Source organism: Echeneis naucrates, chromosome 12, assembly GCF_900963305.1.
Source record: "Echeneis naucrates chromosome 12, fEcheNa1.1, whole genome shotgun sequence".
NCBI lineage: Eukaryota > Metazoa > Chordata > Actinopteri > Carangiformes > Echeneidae > Echeneis > Echeneis naucrates.
Window position 1 is genome coordinate 18,764,129 of NC_042522.1, and position 17,870 is coordinate 18,781,998.

Genomic DNA, 17,870 nt, shown 5'->3' on the forward strand with positions numbered 1-17,870 from the left:
CTTTTGTAATTGGTGGTCAAATATGCTCTGACATCTACTAGCTCTAAACTGGACTGACAGTGATTTGAACTTTGAGTCCTGGTGGCCTTTCATTGTGATTAATGGATGCTTTTACGAACCTCTGCAAAAAAAATCTTTATCGTTGTCAATGAATAATGAAAAAACATTAGTTCTTCTGTTGAGACCTCCTGTGACTGAGCAGTGTCCCGTCATGATCTGCTCCCTCCGTGACAGTTTTCTTTTGGACTCTGTTTCTTTTCTGCTTCATTTTTTAAGAGTTTTCTTTGTGTGCCCACTGTTTTAATCTGTGTTTCTGTTGTTTCATCTACTCCTCATTCCTCTAAATATTCACCAAAATGTGGATCACCTGCAGGGAAGAGGCACCCTCTGTGTAACTGAGAGACAGATCCTCAGGCAGAACAACAAGGTCCTCAGTCTCACCTCAAATCACCACAGCAGCGGTCGTTATTGTGTCCACCAGAGGTCAGCTGTCATCCTGCCGCTGTTGGTCCTGCTGTGTCCTATTTTCCTAACCAGTTTGCAGTTGTTTGGAGAACATATCGCATCCCTTCATAGTTCTGTTAAATCTCTTTTCAGTTATGTCACATAATTTTACATTTGTTTGGTGTCTCTTTGTGGTCATTTTGTGTCTTTTTCTAGTAAATCTATATTATTCTTATATAAGCTTATAGCTTTGTTGTATCATAAATTTGAATCTGAAAAGTACATATCTCTTTAAAAAATCAAATAAATATAAAATCTTATGAAAAGCAAATCATTTTGTAGTTAGTATCCATTTTAGCATCATTCTACAGTTGTTTTCTTGTCTCTTCATGCGTATTCTTCAACTTTACTGACGTCTTTTTTATTACCATAGTTTATTTTCTGATTACATTCAGTATTATAAATCTGAATCATAAATTAACTTCAGGGTCCTTTTTGACCATTATTTTACAGCTGTTTTGAGTCTCTTCGTTTGTATTCTTCTTTACTGAAACCTGTCTTACTACATCATCGTTTATTTGCTGATTACATTCGGTATTCTCGTAATCTAAGAATTAACTTTAGCATTATTTCACAGCTGTTTCGGGTCTCTGTGGTCGATTTTTGCGTATTTATCGCTCTATAATATTATCTTTGATAAAAATGTGTTTTTATAATTAAAAATCTTTACCATACGGACTGAAATAAACAAATTAAACCGAATTAAAGTGGAATAAATCGCTCAGTAATTCGGCGTTAAATAACCACAAACTGACTTCCTTTCGCGGAGCTGCTACTGCGCATGCGTGCGGCCGGTCGGCCCCGGCCTCTCCGCCATCTTTGTTAGCCGTCCCATTGTTCGGTGTGGAGGAACGGCGGAGCTCCGTCTGCCCCCAGCTCTCCACGGCCAGACCCGACGGTGTCCCCGGCAGCTGCCCGCGACAGTCGTGGATCTACTCTCGGGGTTGCGACTTGTTCTCGGCCAGCGAGTGAGACAGGATGGACGATGACCAGCTCAAAACCCTGTAAGTCCGTCCGTCCGCGGTGTTTGTGTGTTTAGCCGCTAAGCTAACCGCTCGTCCCCCGTCACGTAACCGTCAGCGGCCGTTTGTCTCCGCGGACCGAGCTCCATCCACCAACCGCTCCTTTTCCTCCGGAGGCCCCCCTTAAAGACACCACATGTATCTGTGTGGAAATATAAAATGTAAGAAAGGCTGTAATGGTCATGTTTTATCACGTTGCCCCCCCCCCCCTTTTCCCTCTCCACCCCCTGTAGGGTTTAATGCTAACTAGCTAATTCCAGAAAAAATCCCCCCTCAAAAAAACGATGTAATTTTAATAAAAGTGTCCAAGTAAATGCACTTTGGTGTGTTTTTGTATATCTGCTGAATTGTGTAGCGATGAGACAACCGTGTCAGCAGATTGGTGTTAAACTAGCAGCCTTTTTAACGGAGTTTGTTGTGTCATCGCCCTTTTAACGTTGTTTGGCCCATTAAATCAGCATTACGGAGGCCAAAGGAATATTTCTGGTTCTGGGTTTTCTTATCAGCTACCTCGAAAAATGTTAATTTTGGCTTTGTGTTATTTTTATTCTCTGCCTTAGATTAACAGAAGTCCATTTAAAGCCAACATGGAAGTAAAACGAGGTCAGCAGTTGAGCTCTCAATAATAATAATAATAATAATAATAATACAGGGTTATTACATATAGAGTCATATTTCATAAGTGGCTTTGAAAATTCAGTTCTTATGATCACTTAAATATTGAAGGTGGATTTATAATTCCCCTATGTCAGATACTAAAATCCCGTCATTCATTAAAGCCACATTGCTGCATTTTGGTTTTATGTGTGTGTGGTTTTGTCACACGCACAATTCTTAAAAAAGACCATCCTGCAGAGCCCCAGGTAATAATTATGTTCATTATCATTATGTCGGAATGATTTGATTTACCAGAAATGAGGAAATAATCCCTGTTAAAATTTCCCCATAAATCTAATTGTTGTCCATTATGTTTCCATCAAATAATTGTGAATAATGCAAGTCATATCATGTCTAAATGTTCACATTAGGGAGGCTGCTTCCAGAGAATTCTTCGCACTTTGCATAAAAGTGTCTTAAATGATTAATGAACTATTAAATTTGTTGCAGATTAATTTTCCTGATGACTGAGTAACGGAATTGCTGCTGCCGCATGTTAAAACCCCAAAAAACACAAGAAGTGGAACCATGTTGACAAAATAAAAAGTGGGCATGTAAAGTCATTTACTGTTCAGAGGTGAATTGGGTAGATGGATTCAAGACAAAGAAGACAAGAAAAACTAGGCATCCATGAAATAAAAATGGGCAGAAGGTAGAAACAAATAACAAAACAACACATTTTCTGCAAATTGATTAACCCACTAATCATTGCAGCTCGATTGGGAAGGCGTATAATTTTAGATGCAGGATTTTTTTTACTGTGTGTTTACACAGTGTGTTTTTTTTAGATTGTGGTGCTACAAAAGCAAAATATCTCAGTGCTTCTTTTCTCTGTCATCATAGGATCACATCAACTGCCTTACATGCTTACCAAAACCTGGGCTACCTTCACACCTGGAAGGCAACCAGCCATATAACCACAATGACCTAGACAAACACAGTTCCTGCTTGTAAATGGCCAAAGACTTTGTATAAATAAAAACAAAGTGGAAAAAAAAACCTGCCCAGTCCCAGAGCTTGTCCTGGATTATAAATTCATGCAGACTGGACTTTAAATCATTAACAAGAAACATGATCAGTAATTAGAACTGTTTGTTTTCTGTCGATGTTTTTGTCTAGGTATGTGGGGAATCTGTCCCGGGACGTAACAGAGGCCCTCATCTTGGAGTTGTTTGGTCAGATTGGACCATGCAAGAGCTGTAAAATGATAGTAGATGTGAGTTCATTCTGCGTCTTTCTCTTGCATGTGAAGTTCCTGTAACTGCACCATCAGTGTGCCCTCTGAGAATTCTTGGAGAATTGGCTTTTGAGGCAGATGCTGTTTTTTGAATTGTGGGGGCTTAAAAACAGTCCACGGGCTGATATTCATTTCTTACACAAACATGTTATCAGGAAATGTTTTTTGACCGGAATACCTTCTATTGGGTTATTAAGAGGGGCCTGGGGAGTTTCTGAATTAGCTCTCATAGCCTGTTACTTGTCTCAATGTGCATGTTTATTCCAACTGGTTTTTCTGCCGGTCTTATAATCCCTTTAATTAGAACAGTTCTACCCTGCCTCTCTTTCCATTATTTAAATTTCTCTTTGCTTATCAGTGTTCTGCAATGAACTTAAATTGTCCTGCTCTATCAGTCCAGCTCTGTGGAGCAGGATCACAGCCTTCCATTTTAGCACCAAATGATGATGTCATTATATTTGCTTAGACTTGTATAACAGCCACAGTGACTCCATCTTTGTGTTTCCTGTGCACTCCAGACAGCAGGTCATGATCCGTACTGCTTTGTGGAGTTCTATGAGCATAGACATGCCACTGCCACAATTGCAGCCATGAATGGTCGGAAAATACTGGGTAAGGTAAGCTATCATATCTCCTGGGTGACTCAACAAGGGCAAGGCCGGGTGGGCAGAGTTGGAATGAAGTGGCTGGAAAAAGAAATTTGTCTTATTAAACTTTATCTTACTTCCTCCTTCCACTTCACTTAATTTGCTTTATCCCCCTGTGTGCACATTATTCTTCGCAATTCTGTGCAATCTCTGAAACGACCGGGGTGGGAACACCGGACACCGATCCTAATCTCACTGCTGCGAAGAATCATGAGAACAACAAATCTAAATTTACACCATTGTGACACTTTTGTTTTTCTTTGTTATTGTCATCTTCCTGTCTTATTAACACAATCCAGTAGAAAAGCCAGGTGTTAGGCTAAAATCCATTACACAAACAAAAGATATCAGTCAAGTTATTAACAGATTGAGTTTTACCTTTAGATGTTCCTCACAATTTAAGATACAGGACACCTAAAGATCAATGTTGCTTAATTCCTTTAGAAAAAGATGTTTCTCCAGCAACATTCGACCCAATGGCTTTAACTTCTGACATAATTTATGTTTCAGGTTAGACCCATTCTTAATCAAATTTTAATAATGAAATAGTGATTAAAATAACTTTGTGCACACACAAAAAGCCTTTTATTTGTGGGTGTAATGTGTCATAGGTTTGTGACAGCCATCCAAAAACACTAATAACTAAAAAATAAAGTTATCAGAAACTGAAGAACTTCAACACAACGAAGATGGATCCAGTGAATTTTAAGCAATTTGTCCTAAAAAAAAAAAAAAAAAAAATCACATTATTGCTTTAGTGTATTCATTCTCTGTTAATCAATTAGACAAGTACTTCTTTTGTTCTTCTTTTGTTGTCACAACTGTAAGTCCTGCAATAAAACCGCTTTCATGGAGGCCAGTGTCCAGGTCCGGAGCTGTAGGTTCATTTTGGAGGTTTGAAGCTTTGTTTTGGTCGCAGTGATCGGCCTTAAAGGGAGCATTACAGCTGCAGCTAATAAAAACCAGGGCATTTACACAAATCAATAGATCCCCCCCCCCTTCCCTTTTTTTTTTGTTTTTTTTATAAACCGTCACTTCATAATCCATGCTGTCTGTGTTTTTAAAGGTTTTCCTTGAGTGACTTTGCCATCTGTGTATGACTTGATTTATCGTGGCCCTGCTGCTGTGTAATCATGCTACATGTGACATTCTTTGATCTACTTTAACCGATGCTCTTCTGTCCCCCTACATCTTTACTGCTGTTTGTTCTTTTGCAAAGTTATTTCCACATAGAATCCACATAAGAGCAACTTCCAGAAAAATACATTCAGTTGAAAATATTTTATCCTCAACAGGTATTGAAGGACCATTTGAGGAGTATAACAAGTTCGTAAAAATCACTTGTTTGTAAGTCCCTTGTTATTTGGACCTTACTTCCTTCAGTTTTGCTCCAAATTTTTACTAGACTGAGAGTGAAATGTTCCTGATTGTGACGGTGAAATCTTTATCCCTTAATATTCTCCACTGTATTTTACTGTTTGATTAATGAATGCAAAGGTATTTAAAATTAGATAATGATCAATTTGTAGTGGTGGTTTTAAGAACCTCAAGTGTGACATACGGAGACCACCTTTTATTTAAAAAGAAAAAGTTCTCAATCACAAAATATGAGTAAAAGTGGTGTGTGACAAAACCTCTAATCAAAGAAAAAGCACCTTCCTGCCCAGTGCAGCCATTCGTCGCTTCTCACCTTCGCCCTCTTCCTCGCTCTCTACATCTGTCTCTCTTGCAGGAGGTCAAGGTCAACTGGGCCACGACGCCAACCAGCCAAAAGAAAGACACAAGCAGTGAGTACATCATTTCATCATTTTATTTATTTATTTTTTTTTACAATGAAATTGAAAATGACAGTTTTATTACTGTTTTTAATGATTGAATGAGCTAAAATGTGGGTTTATTTTTAAGGTCACTTCCACGTGTTTGTTGGAGATCTAAGTCCTGAAATTACCACAGATGACATAAAAGCAGCTTTTGCTCCATTTGGGAAGATATCGTAAGTGATTACTTGTCATCTTTATTCTACTTTATTATTTTGCATTATAAATACATTTCCTGGCTGACGGTGAGGTTATATTTGTCCACAGAGATTGTCGGGTGGTAAAAGACATGGCCACAGGTAAATCTAAAGGCTATGGCTTTGTCTCCTTCTTCAATAAATGGGTAAGTGTGTGTGTTAGGACTGAAAAACATTAGCAGACTCTGTTTGTTGACTCAGTTGAGCCTTCACAGTCTCATGTTGTTGTATTTGTATATTTGGCGTCAGTGACCCTGGAGTGTGTGCTGTGTGTTTTGTTTTTTGTTTTCTCCCCTCTCTGCGTGATCAGGATGCAGAGAATGCCATACAGCAGATGGGAGGGCAGTGGCTGGGAGGCCGGCAGATCAGGACCAACTGGGCCACGAGGAAGCCTGCTCCTAAAACTACCAATGAAAGTAAGTGGACAGTGATTAGATGTAGATTGACTGACTGCTGGACTTGAGCTCAGCCAGATTAAAGTGGCGCTGGCTTGTTTTTGGCCCTCAGCAGATGTAAGATCTTTAAATCCAGCAGGGGTTCGACTCAGCTGCCTCACTTTGGTCCGGATCTAATTGCTGTCATATGGATTGACATCAAATTGGGTTTGTGCTCTCAGCAAGATGCATTTGAGTGACTTTGCTGATTCAAATTAGGCCTTTCTCACATTGATACTTGGTCAAAGGAGGAAAAGCAGAGTCTGTCAGAGCCGTTCTTCGTGTTATTAAAATGTTTCCTTGACATCATCACTGTTACACTGCAGATTTTATAGGTTGTATGAAAGGGTGCAGCTCATTTCTGCTTTTCTCTGATTGTGGATTTTCTGTCTCCATGTTACTAGTAGAGGTGTAAAAAAAAAAAAAAAATATATAGTTCATTTATATAAACCTTTCATAATGAAGCTGTTAAACCAACAGCATTGTTAGGTCCTGCAGATATTTGTATTTCTTCACTTACAGAAAATCTGGTACTAAGGTTGAAATAAACCTGCTCTGTCTCTTGTTTTAGCCACCAACACCAAGCAGCTGTCCTTTGATGAGGTGGTGAACCAGTCCAGCCCCAGCAACTGCACCGTCTACTGTGGAGGAGTCACAACGGGTCTCACAGGTCAGCCACTGATTGCTTGTCCATGAGATAAAACGGCAACTTTGGAAGCTCGTACATGAAATTATACCAGCTGCCTTTCATTCGCAGAGCAAATTATGAGACAGACCTTCTCACCCTTTGGTCAAATAATGGAAATCCGTGTTTTCCCAGACAAAGGCTACTCATTTGTGAGGTAAGAGGATTTACTGATTTCTGACTTAGTGCCATGAATTTATAAAACAGACGTCAGCATGGAAGGACTTCATATGAAGCTAAATCTCATTTCCATCTGCAGGTTCAACTCCCACGAGGCAGCAGCTCACGCCATTGTTTCAGTCAACGGCACGTCCATTGAGGGCTATGTTGTGAAGTGTTACTGGGGCAAAGAAACAACAGACATAGTTAGCCCCATCCAGCAGGTACAGATGCCCCAGGTAAGAAGGATTATCCCAGAAACACAGTCGTCACCCTGCACTGCTGCTGGACTGAAAGATGTGGTGCTAAAATGTTACTCTGCATTTCAGCAGAACACGGTGAGCTTCGCAGCACAGCCGTACAGCCAGTGGGGTCAGTGGTACAGTAACACACAGCAGATTGGCCAGTATGTGCCCAATGGGTGGCAGGTGCCGAGCTATGGAGTGTATGGACAGACCTGGGATCAGCAGGGCTACAAGTGAGTACTGCAGGTCAAACGGAGTGCGTGTGCAAACAACGGAAATTTCAATGCAATGCCTGTTTGTGTCTTAGTATCTGATATTCAACATGTTCAGTTCAGTCCTCACTTCCCTAGTGTTAGTTCGAAACCCAAAAACATTTCAGTTTAGCTTTGTCAGTAACTTTTTTGCGGCTTCCATTTTGAAACAAAAAAATAAAATGCTGCACTGCGTATGCCTGTGTTTCCTCGACTGGAAAACTGTAACCCCCTCAGTGATGGTAGATCTTGAAGCACCTGAATCTCAGGCTGAGGGATCGAGGGGCGGGGGGGGAAATTATCTGAATCAACCCGGACTGTGCGCCTTGTAATCTGACTCCATTTGCCAAACTGGGAGTAAATGATGTCGTCTATAAAATGTGTCTCTCAGTCAGAGCGACTAAAGACTTTAATGCTGCATGTTTTCAATTTTAAGTCAATTTGTTTGTAAATTCAAACACTTCAATTTAATTGTGATTTGCAGTATTGTTGGACTTGGTGTAAACAACTGTTGTGAGACCACTGTGTCTCCTCATTATTTTCAGACCCTGATTAGGTTTTACACTCTGTAACGGTGCCACAGCTCCACTGAAGTTGTAGCTCTTTTGGGTTTTGGGGATGTTCGGGGGTTAGATGAGTTTTTTTTTTTTTTTTTTTTTTTTAAATGGCGACTTGGCTTTTTGGTCTGAGAACATTGCTGTTTTTGTTTCCATCCATCACAGTCCTTTACATGCCGGCGCCGGTTGGACAGGAGTGGGCACCGTGAGCAACGGAGGCATGGTGGAGCCCGGGCAGGGGGTCAACGGGACGATGCTAACCAACCAGGCCGGCATGAGCACCGCCGGCTACCACACCCACTGATCACCGATCACAGTAGCCCTATCTCTCACTCTCTAAGCCTCAGAGGGTCAAAAGGATGATACTCTGCTGGGGAAGGAGTGCATTAGATGTGCTCTTTCTATCTGTATTCACACCAAGTTATTATGTTAGACAGGCTGATTCGCCATTTTATCAGCCTTACCAGCCCATAAACCTCACCCACTGCCCAACTCTGCAAGTGTAACAAAAGCGACCCACTCCAGAACACTTCGACACCGTTACCAACAGCTACCACAAATGCACCGAGCATTCCTGGGCCCATTTTATTATTTGGTGTATTTTTCTAACGCCGATAATTTAAATGATCTGACTACTTCCAGTAGAGCCATAGGTAAGTTTAAAAGGAAGAAAATATACAGTACAACACCAGGTTGTTTGTTCTTCAGCCCTTCAGAGCCAAAGAGCCAGGGTGGAGTTTTATACCAATGTTTAAGAATCAAACAGGGAGGAGAGCAGCTTTTCCTCCGATACTCAATAGTCCACAGTAACGAAGCCACAACGCCTGTATTGAGTCAAGGGGTGTGATTGTTATTTTTTTTTTATATATATTTTCTCTCAATTGGAACATCTTGCTTCCACTGTTGGTCTGTCCACCTGTTACTAAAGTGAAACACAAGTCCAAGCAAGTTCTCAGGGTGTTGTTAGTCATTCTGTGAAATGTAGGGAATCACTGAGTAGGAATAGGCAGGTCAAGGCAGGGAAAGCAGATAACCACAAAACAAGTCAAAATTGTCGGCGCTCCTTCACTTCCCATCTCCCTGAATGGACTGAACAGACTGAGCGTCCGCTCTGTGGAAACTGAAAATGTGTGTGTGTGTGCGTGTGTGCTTAAGTGTGTGCATGAACTGATGCTTTTTACACACAAGACAATGTCCAGTTCATCCTCCCCTGAAACAGAAAGGACTACGCCACCGTCTTTTGCTACAAACATAATAGACAAAGTGTCATTTTCTTTTTTCTTTTTCTCCTCATCCCTTTTCATTTTCAGCAACTTTAAAATTGTGACGTTGTATGAAGAGCTTCCTTAGCCTTTTTGTTGTTTCATTTTGGGACTGTCTTAAAAAGAAATGTTGCAGTGACACCATCGAATCATGTGACGCATCAAACCTTTTTGTTTGTTTATCAGCATTAAGTGGTTGTCAACTGTCAACTTTATTTTTTAAATTAGATTTTCAATATCTCAAGTCAATTGCAGGGATTACTGCCACTCTTATCTTACTTATAGGCAGACAAATATTGCACAATTACTTAAAGTTATTGTTTCACAAAATTTGAAATACTAGGGTTTTTTTTTTTTTTCCAATGTTTTTGCATTCCACCTTATTTTGTAGTTTCATTTGGAAGTCTGTTTTTATGTAAATAACCAAACAGTCTGTTCAATTGTACTGAATCTGTATAAAGACATGTTAATAAAGGAAGCGAGCTTGCTTCTGGTTGGACGAAGTAGATTCCGGAAACGGCTGTCTGACAGTAGCATCCCTGTCCAGTGCTGGTCGGTGTACAGTAGAGACGGTGCAACATTGGATTCTTCCAGACGCTTGGAGGACGAGCAGCATTGCTATGTAATGCAAAAGCCTTTAGATTGACAAGAAATGCATAATTTATTATGTTTTAAACCTAAATAATTTTCTTTTTGTAGATGAAAAAACAAAATTGTAAGGATCAGATTTTTTTGCACTGTGGCCACCATTATTTTAATACAGCTGGAAAATCCATTGTGTTGCCTTATTATCAGTGAGTTACTTTTAATTGAACCAAAATCCATCCAAGAGTAGGCGGTGCCTAAGAGTGTTTTCAATCTATGATTTTGCAGAGGGAAGTTCTGTTGATGCTTCAGTAACATGGTTTGTGTTTTTGCTTTGTCCCATTAAAATGCTGACGCTCAAAACAGCTCACATTTACACTGTTTGCATCTGATCTTTAGAGCCACTGTTTTACTCTGCTGCATGTGATATCCTGTAGAACTGTAAATGTCTCTTTTGCAGTCCTGCCTTTTGATGGCTAAATTACAGATGAATCTCTTGCTTCTGATTTGACAGATTTGTAGGTTAAAGTTAATTTGATCCATGAAGTGTTGAGAAATAGCCGTCACATCCTTGAAGCTCAGGCTGCTGTCATCAGATGTTTTCCCCACACAATCAGGCCATTTTGGACATCTGCCTTTAAAAATCAGAATTATCGTGTTCTCTGTAAAATGCCAACAGTATGGTTGGTTTTTTTTTCTAGTTTTCACCAACATTCAGCAAAAATGTCCTATTTATTCCATATAAATGAAGAAATCCCGCTTTAGACTGATAAATGGGCACTTGGAGATTTAATGTTTAGTGTTTTTACACTCGGGTTGCTTTGGCCTGGAGTAAAGAGCATAGAATTTAAATGTTTTATTACAAAGCATGTGTGGGCAGGAATTGTGCACCTCCTACAACCGGAAGTGTTTAAAAAAAACCGTCAAAAGTGTGAACAACGCCCCAAAAAGGCTTCAATTTAGCTCTTTCTTCCGTTTTCTTTATTTTTAAGAAGTTATCTTCGGTTTTGTTTTATAATTTTCCTCTTTGCAGACGTTCTTGTCCGTTTTTTTTTAATGTTCACTACATCTCCCATGATGCATCGTCCACGTCCCCGCCCTATTTTCTTTCCCACGTGATCGTCTCCGGCCAATGGGGAGCGTCGTTACAGGCGCAATGCGGTGGTCGGGATGTAAGGAGGAATGGCGACGGCCGAGCCGGATCCTGGACTCCAGAGTCGATCCGGATTTGACCAAACAGAAGCGGATCTCAGGTAGTTCGAACTTTGGATCACATGAAGGCTCGGTTGGATCACATGAGGGAGCTGGACTGAGTCCTCACGGCAGCTTTACGAACACACACATGTCGACTTCAAACACACAGCCTGCCTGCAAAAAGTTAATTCGGCGAAATGTGTTAATTCAAGTTGAATAATTCAATGACAGCTTTTTAAAAATGTCCTTTTTTAACCTTAGTGTTGTTATTCCTGCAGGAAATAAGAGCAGCATGCACGAAATAACACACAGAGCAGATGTGCACTGATGGCAATGATCACAATCAATGAAACTAACACACACTGTATAGTAATTTTTTTGTAATTAATATTTAACTCGTGTTAGGACTAATTATGATGGATCATCACTGCAACTAATGTTTGTTCAACTAATGAATTATTTGTGTGTTGTATCTAAAGCCAGCAGATGATTAACAAGGCCTGTTGTAATTGTTGACAGCTTAATTTTACATCTTCAGCTTTATTGTTTTGTCAGTGTAGCAGCTGAAGAACGACAAAATATTCAGTTTTATTTTCATTTTAAGATGATGAAAATCATCAGCGCTTCACATTTTAAAATCTGGAAGCAGCACCTTTGCTTAGAATAGAACTAAAATGATGGAATAATGGCTGTGCATTGAATGGAAATGGAGACACAAATTAACCAAACTGACATAAACAGGTGGACAGTCATACAAAACCATAACTTTTAAAATAGGGTGCAAAACGTTTTTGTTGTTTGTTGTTGTTTGTTTTTTGTGCTGAGAGTGTCGAGTCCTCGTGTTCTTTTTCTATTTTTAAAAATAACACACAAAGATGTGATTCATCTGCACCAGAATTATTTTCATCTATAAAGTTTTTCTGAAGATGTGACCATGTTCTGATTCTTTTTCGCTCCAGGCCTGAATCCTCTTTACGGCTAAACTCTCTGTGAGTCCCAGAATGGAGACGGAGGTGACGGTGACGTCCTCGTCCAACGTGGTCCCGTCCTCCACGTCCCAGACTACAACCACTCAGACTACCCTGGCGGCAAAACAGCGCGACACCAGAAAGGCCGCATCCACGACTCCGGCCTTCCTGTCCAACCTGGGGAGGGCGACCCTGCGGGGCATTCGCAAGTGTCCTCAGTGTGGCGTCTACAACGGCACCCGTGGGCTCAGCTGTAAGAACAAAGCCTGCGGGGTGTCGCTCAGAAACGCCTCAGCCGGGGGCCGAAACGGCAAGAAATGTGCCGTAGAGGTGGTGAAAGTGATAATCGACAGCGAAGAGAGAGGCGAGAAAGAACGAGAGGGAGGCGGCGTCCTGGGCGGCGGCCCGGGCGGAGCGGTCCAGGTGTTTTCTGTGATCCACAGAGGAAGAGGAGCCACGGCTACGCAGCTGGGCTTTGTCGAGCTGGTGCCCACGGACACCGCCATAGCGACCGGCGACGGCGCCACCCTGCTGACCCGGATCAACCTGGGCCGCTGCTTTTTGCCTTCTTGCCAGCAGGGTCAAAGGTCAAACCAGGGCGAGACAGACTCAGCCACGGCCAGTTCCAAGCAGTCTTCGGACAGCCTGTGCGTCCACATCAAGCAAGCCATCGAGTGTCAGAGCCGGGCGACGCCGCTGACCCTGAAGAGCTCCATCCTGGAGGGTTTGCAGGCCTCCATCCAGGCCCGGGAGGAGCTGTGGCGGCTGGCCACGGAGTCTCCGGGCCCCCTGGTGCAGCGCGTCTCCAAGGACACCCTGGTGGTGAAGTGCCACACGGACTCCCAGCATCCTCTGGGCCTGCTGCATCTCACGGTGGGCGCAGGCGGACTTTCTGAGGGTTCAAAGAGCGAGCGAAGGAGCAGAGAGCTGCAGCAGCACAGCGTTTTTCACTGCGCCTGCCAGCTCGGCGGCAGCAGAAGGAACAAACCTGCCGCCTTTCACCCTCCTCCCGGCTCGGCCTCGCCACAACCGTGCCTTCACTTCTACGCCTGTGTGTGTGCCTTCGCCAGCCACGAAAAGCTGGCCACAGAGTTCGCTGCTTTCATCAACTACACGGCCAGCGGTAAAGTATCTGAGTCTGAGTCTGAACTTATTTTACTGCCTCTGAAGAGCCTTAAACATTCATTCTGTCTAATGGCCATAAAGGGGTTGTAAAAAGAAGTCAGATTGTATTGAAGTCTATGGGAAAATTTCCCCCATTCTCCCTGATTTATAAGCTCAGTAAATGTTTTCCTGATGAGTTTAATGTCTCAGTCTCTAGTTTTCCATTTAGAGGAAAATATCCAAATGTCAAACTATCCCTTTAGTGGATTGTTTGTTTCAGAGTGATTCATTGTTTTCCTTTCAGGCGTCCAGCAAAGCGCTTCCGGTAGAGTGACGGTTCCCAGTGAGAAGCCGCCTCCTCGAGCCGAAGCAGTCAGCGCTCATCACAAAGTGAAGAGGCTTCGCCTGGACGACTCGCTCTCTGGTGGTTTCATCGTGTTTCTTGTGGCTCATGAATGCAGGACGGTTGTACAGCAGTGTCTTTGTCTCAACCTTCCGTTGTCCTTCCTTTTCTCTTGGCTTTTTCCAACCTGTGGTTCTTTCCATCTCCTGCCTCAGTGGCGGGGAAAGAGGGAGTGCCGGCCTCCGGCCTGAGGAAAGTCCCCGGTGCTGGTGGGCTGAAGACCCCCCTCTTTTCCCCTCCTCGTCTCTCTGTTTATCATCGTCCATCATTGTTCCTCAGTCCTGCAGCTCTGATCCTGATCCACTGGCCAAACTGGTGGACACACAGAATATTTAATTTGGCACTGCCGCAACTCGGGCCTCTGCAGGTCCTGAAAAGTCATCGATTTGAGGACTTTAAAAGCATTTCAAGTCTGAAGGATTTAAAAAAAATGATTTTCTATGCAGTTAAGATGTAACTTTAAAAAAATTTCAGTGATATTGTTTAGACTTTGGTTTTCATGACAGAGGAAACGGGCATTAAATTGGCATTGAGAAGGTTTTAAAAAGCTGCAGAAACAGAAAGTAGTGAATGAATGAATATTGTGGTTTTCCAGGGAGCAGCCAGGCCGTGGACGAGCGAACGGTGACGCTGGGCTTCCATCAGTGGCTGGCGAGCGTCACGGAGAGGATCCACCAGACGATGCACTATCAGTTCGACGGTAAGTCAACCACATTTATCAGACTCAAAATGGCGCCCAACGCACGTTTCACAGAGCAGGAGGTTCAGTGAAGGCAGAAACTCAAAGCTGGCTTCAGCGCCACACTGATGTTTATCCAACAGGGAAACCGCAGCCTCTGGTGTACCACATTCCCCACGAGTTCTTCAATGCTCTGCAGCATCGCCTGTCGCTCGGATCGAAGAAGAGGAGGCTGCCAAACTTCACAACAGGTGGGAGAAGGTGCAGCCCAGCTGATCTGTTCTTTGTCTTTAATACAGTCATCTCTGTTTCCAGCTCAGTAATTCTTTTCCACGACATGTGACACAAAAAACATACACAGATTAAGCTTATTAAACATAATACATCAAGATTAAACCAGAACCTGCCGAGCTGTTCTAATGTCCCGTTTGCTGATTTGCTCTCAGATGGTTTCATTTAAATAACTGCTGCAGGTCGTTTGAGGTGAAATTCTTCAGCGATTAGGAAAACACTTGCACTTGTGGAGCAGAATTGTGTTTTTATTTCCTCTTTCCTGTCACATTAATCATCTCATGACCCCTCAGGTTCACCTCGTGGCCCCCTGAAGCCTGAGAACTGCTGGACTAACTGCCTGAGTTGTACATAAAGTATTTTAAAGCAGCTCAGAATACTCAGATGGGGTTTTGGTGCGTTTACTTCAGAACAGGATGAACCTTGTTTCCACTTCTGGACAAAGAAACCAACCATATCAGAATAAATAAGGACTCTCTGTGTTCGTCTCTTTGGCAGCGTTTGTGAGAAATGATGGTCTTCCCCTCGGCTCTTTCTCCAAGTACACCTGGCACATCACCAATCTCATGCAGGTCAAACGCATCTTCGACACTCCAGAGGTGAACTCCGTCCCAGTTTTCTAGTTTCCTCACAAGTTGATTTGAATCAAACTAAAATCTGATTTATTCAAGTTGTCTCAGACATTTTAGTTGTTCAAAAAGTTGGAAAGGCTTTTTATATCCTGGGTTTTACTTTTCAGGCTGCAGTATCAGTAATGTGTATGATTCTAAATTCTAAAATTCATATAAAACAGTAATTAAAATGATAAACCTGGTCGTTGTCTGCTCACTGGTGTCAGTAAGCAGGCGTTCAGGTGCTTCCTGACTGTGTTTGTGTAAACTCTCCAGTTGCCTCTGGAGGTGTCTCAGAGTTTTGTGAAGAACGTTGACGGCTCGTATTCACGTTTCCGCTGTCCGGAGCCGCCGCCCGAGCCGGAGCTGCTGGAAGGACTGCGGACAGATCGGCCTCAGGCCATCCGACCCATGGAGCTCCGCACCTTCCTCAAAGTTGGTGAGTCACAGCTTCCAGCCACCAAAGCGCCCAGACGCTGCAGCACTCATCCTGTCGTCTCTCTGGCCAGGGCCAGGACCAGGCATGGCAGACCAGAAGGAGGCCAGCCCGTTTGTGATCGAGTGGATCCCGGACGTCCTCCCCCGCTGTCGGATGGGAGAGCTCAGGATCAGCTTCGAGTTCGGCCACCAGCAGAGCGGTCAGCTGGAGCACGGTGAGAAAACGAGCACGACGGAGAAAGGGGGTCGGAACAAGTCGGACCCCCCACAATCCAAACACACCAAGGCTATAGAAATCCTTCAGGTGGTCGTTTAACGCTCCAAACTTCCAGACTTTCCTCTTCTGATTGGATTAACGTTTGTCTGTATTGCCAAATATCCACGTTACATTTTACAAAGTGGATAATCAATAGACACGTCCACCATATTGATCAGTATTGTCTCTTTAAGTTACTCATATGAATGCCCACTCCTGAATACGATATATGCACATTCACACAGCAAAAAAAGGATATTTTTTTAATATATATATATTTTTAGTTAATGAATGAAACATAGAAGCAGTTACAAACATTTAATCATGAACTTTACTGAAAGGTGTGTTTAAACTTTCAGAGAAGGTTTTTTGGTGTCTTAGGTTTTGGAGTGTAAGCACTGAAAATAAATATGAATCTATGTAACAGATAAAAAGCCTCCTTACTGTCCAGCTGTGCAGAATGAATTAAATATTTACTTTAACTGCTGCTTTATATTCCTACTCTGCTTGTTTTGGGGGGAAATCTGTTACATTTATCTGGCAAGCATTTCTAACATCTATAATGAGCATATAAAACAATAAACCAAAGATCGATCTCGGTGTAGAAACTGAAACTGAGCCATAACACAGTCCGTCAGGACTTCTGTGACTTTGTGACGTCACAACAAGTAGCAGCTGTCACCGCTATAAGCCACACCCCCCAAGCCAGGCCCACCTGGACCGAGCAGCTCACCTTGTAGAAGTTAGTGCTCACTCAGAAAACAACGTTACGGATTTTTGTTGTTGTTGTTGGAGCGGTATGGAACATTTATCAAATGAACTGACCTTCTTCAGAGGAAGTACTCAGCATGACCAGCAGGTGGAGGCATCATCCTGAGCCACCAAAGCAGGAAGTGGACAACTCAAGCTGCCTCACTTTGACAAAATCAACAAAACAAGCAGCGTTTCACAAAATGTTCTAATACGGAATAAAAATGAGGTGTTTAACTGCATTTCTGCCTTCTGGGCATCGCAAAGCAGGAATTACACACATCGCCCTGTGAGATATATCAGTGGAAACATCACACGGGCTTCCAAAATGTTCCCAAATGTTCATGAATTAATTAAGATTACAAGTTAATGCCGTGAGAACATCACGCCAAATTACACACACTGCTCAGAATAGCAGCTTGCACACTGTGTATCTACATCAGGGGTGTAGGCGGATGAAAACAGTGCCAGCCCCCGGGCCTTGTTCCTCCCTCACAGGCCCCCGGGACATCAGTGAGCACAGGGAGGATGGGTGGTGGTGGGGGGGCAGACAGCTCAGAGCCTTACATTTAGCTGTTTATGTAGTCTGTCAGTCACAGTGACGGCAGACGCATCAATCCTCTCCTGGAAGGGATAGAAGGCACATTCTGACAGGGAGACTTCCTCCGTCGCCTTAGAGACGGCAGAGAGGGGGCGGAGAAAACGCTCACATTGATTCAACAACATGGTCAGAGAGAGCGTAAATACAAATGTTCCTCCATTTTGGACTATAAACTGTACAAACTCTGGCCCTGATGGTCGTTTTTTAATGACCATCCACTGGATTCAGATTTGTTGAAGTGTATGGGAAAGTGGGCCTACGTCTCATTTGATCTACTGGCTCTAGCTTCTTCTCATTTCAAGGAAACCAAGATGGC

At 42.7% G+C, this 17,870-nt stretch overlaps 2 protein-coding genes across 3 annotated transcripts; both read left to right on the forward strand.

Moving 5' to 3' along the window:
• Window positions 1-1,316: 1,316 nt before the first annotated feature.
• LOC115051983 (nucleolysin TIA-1-like) lies at window positions 1,317-10,632 on the forward strand. Its single transcript, XM_029515818.1, has 12 exons — window positions 1,317-1,508; window positions 3,303-3,399; window positions 3,939-4,037; window positions 5,800-5,854; window positions 5,973-6,060; window positions 6,152-6,227; window positions 6,392-6,497; window positions 7,087-7,185; window positions 7,273-7,357; window positions 7,460-7,598; window positions 7,689-7,837; window positions 8,578-10,632. The coding sequence occupies exons 1-12, from the start codon at window positions 1,483-1,485 to the stop codon at window positions 8,714-8,716; spliced, it is 1,158 nt and encodes a 385-aa protein (XP_029371678.1). The 5' UTR covers window positions 1,317-1,482; the 3' UTR covers window positions 8,717-10,632.
• Window positions 10,633-11,417: 785 nt separating this feature from the next.
• c12h2orf42 (chromosome 12 C2orf42 homolog) lies at window positions 11,418-16,674 on the forward strand. Of its 2 annotated transcripts, none has more exons than XM_029515930.1 (8): window positions 11,418-11,512; window positions 12,413-13,544; window positions 13,830-13,949; window positions 14,524-14,628; window positions 14,751-14,858; window positions 15,397-15,497; window positions 15,786-15,948; window positions 16,019-16,674. In XM_029515930.1, exons 2-8 carry the CDS (start codon window positions 12,455-12,457, stop codon window positions 16,261-16,263), a joined length of 1,932 nt encoding a protein of 643 aa, XP_029371790.1. In that variant the 5' UTR covers window positions 11,418-11,512; window positions 12,413-12,454; the 3' UTR covers window positions 16,264-16,674. The 2 variants fall into 2 exon arrangements, with proteins under 2 accessions (XP_029371790.1, XP_029371791.1); XM_029515931.1 differs by having other exon boundaries at window positions 16,025-16,674.
• The last annotated feature ends 1,196 nt before the right edge of the window (window positions 16,675-17,870 follow it).

Bases quoted from the DNA above. Each gene is read 5' to 3' on its own strand.
- LOC115051983 (XM_029515818.1), top strand. From the start codon at position 1,483: ATGGACGATGACCAGCTCAAAACCCT. The intron at 6,061-6,151 runs GTAAGTGATTAC...ATTTGTCCACAG, and splicing joins GCTCCATTTGGGAAGATATC to AGATTGTCGGGTGGTAAAAG. The intron at 6,228-6,391 runs GTAAGTGTGTGT...CTGCGTGATCAG, and splicing joins TCTCCTTCTTCAATAAATGG to GATGCAGAGAATGCCATACA.
- c12h2orf42 (XM_029515930.1), top strand. From the start codon at position 12,455: ATGGAGACGGAGGTGACGGTGACGTCCTCGTCCAACGTGGTCCCGTCC. The intron at 13,950-14,523 runs GTGGTTTCATCG...GTGGTTTTCCAG, and splicing joins CCTGGACGACTCGCTCTCTG to GGAGCAGCCAGGCCGTGGAC. The intron at 15,498-15,785 runs GTGAACTCCGTC...TAAACTCTCCAG, and splicing joins GCATCTTCGACACTCCAGAG to TTGCCTCTGGAGGTGTCTCA.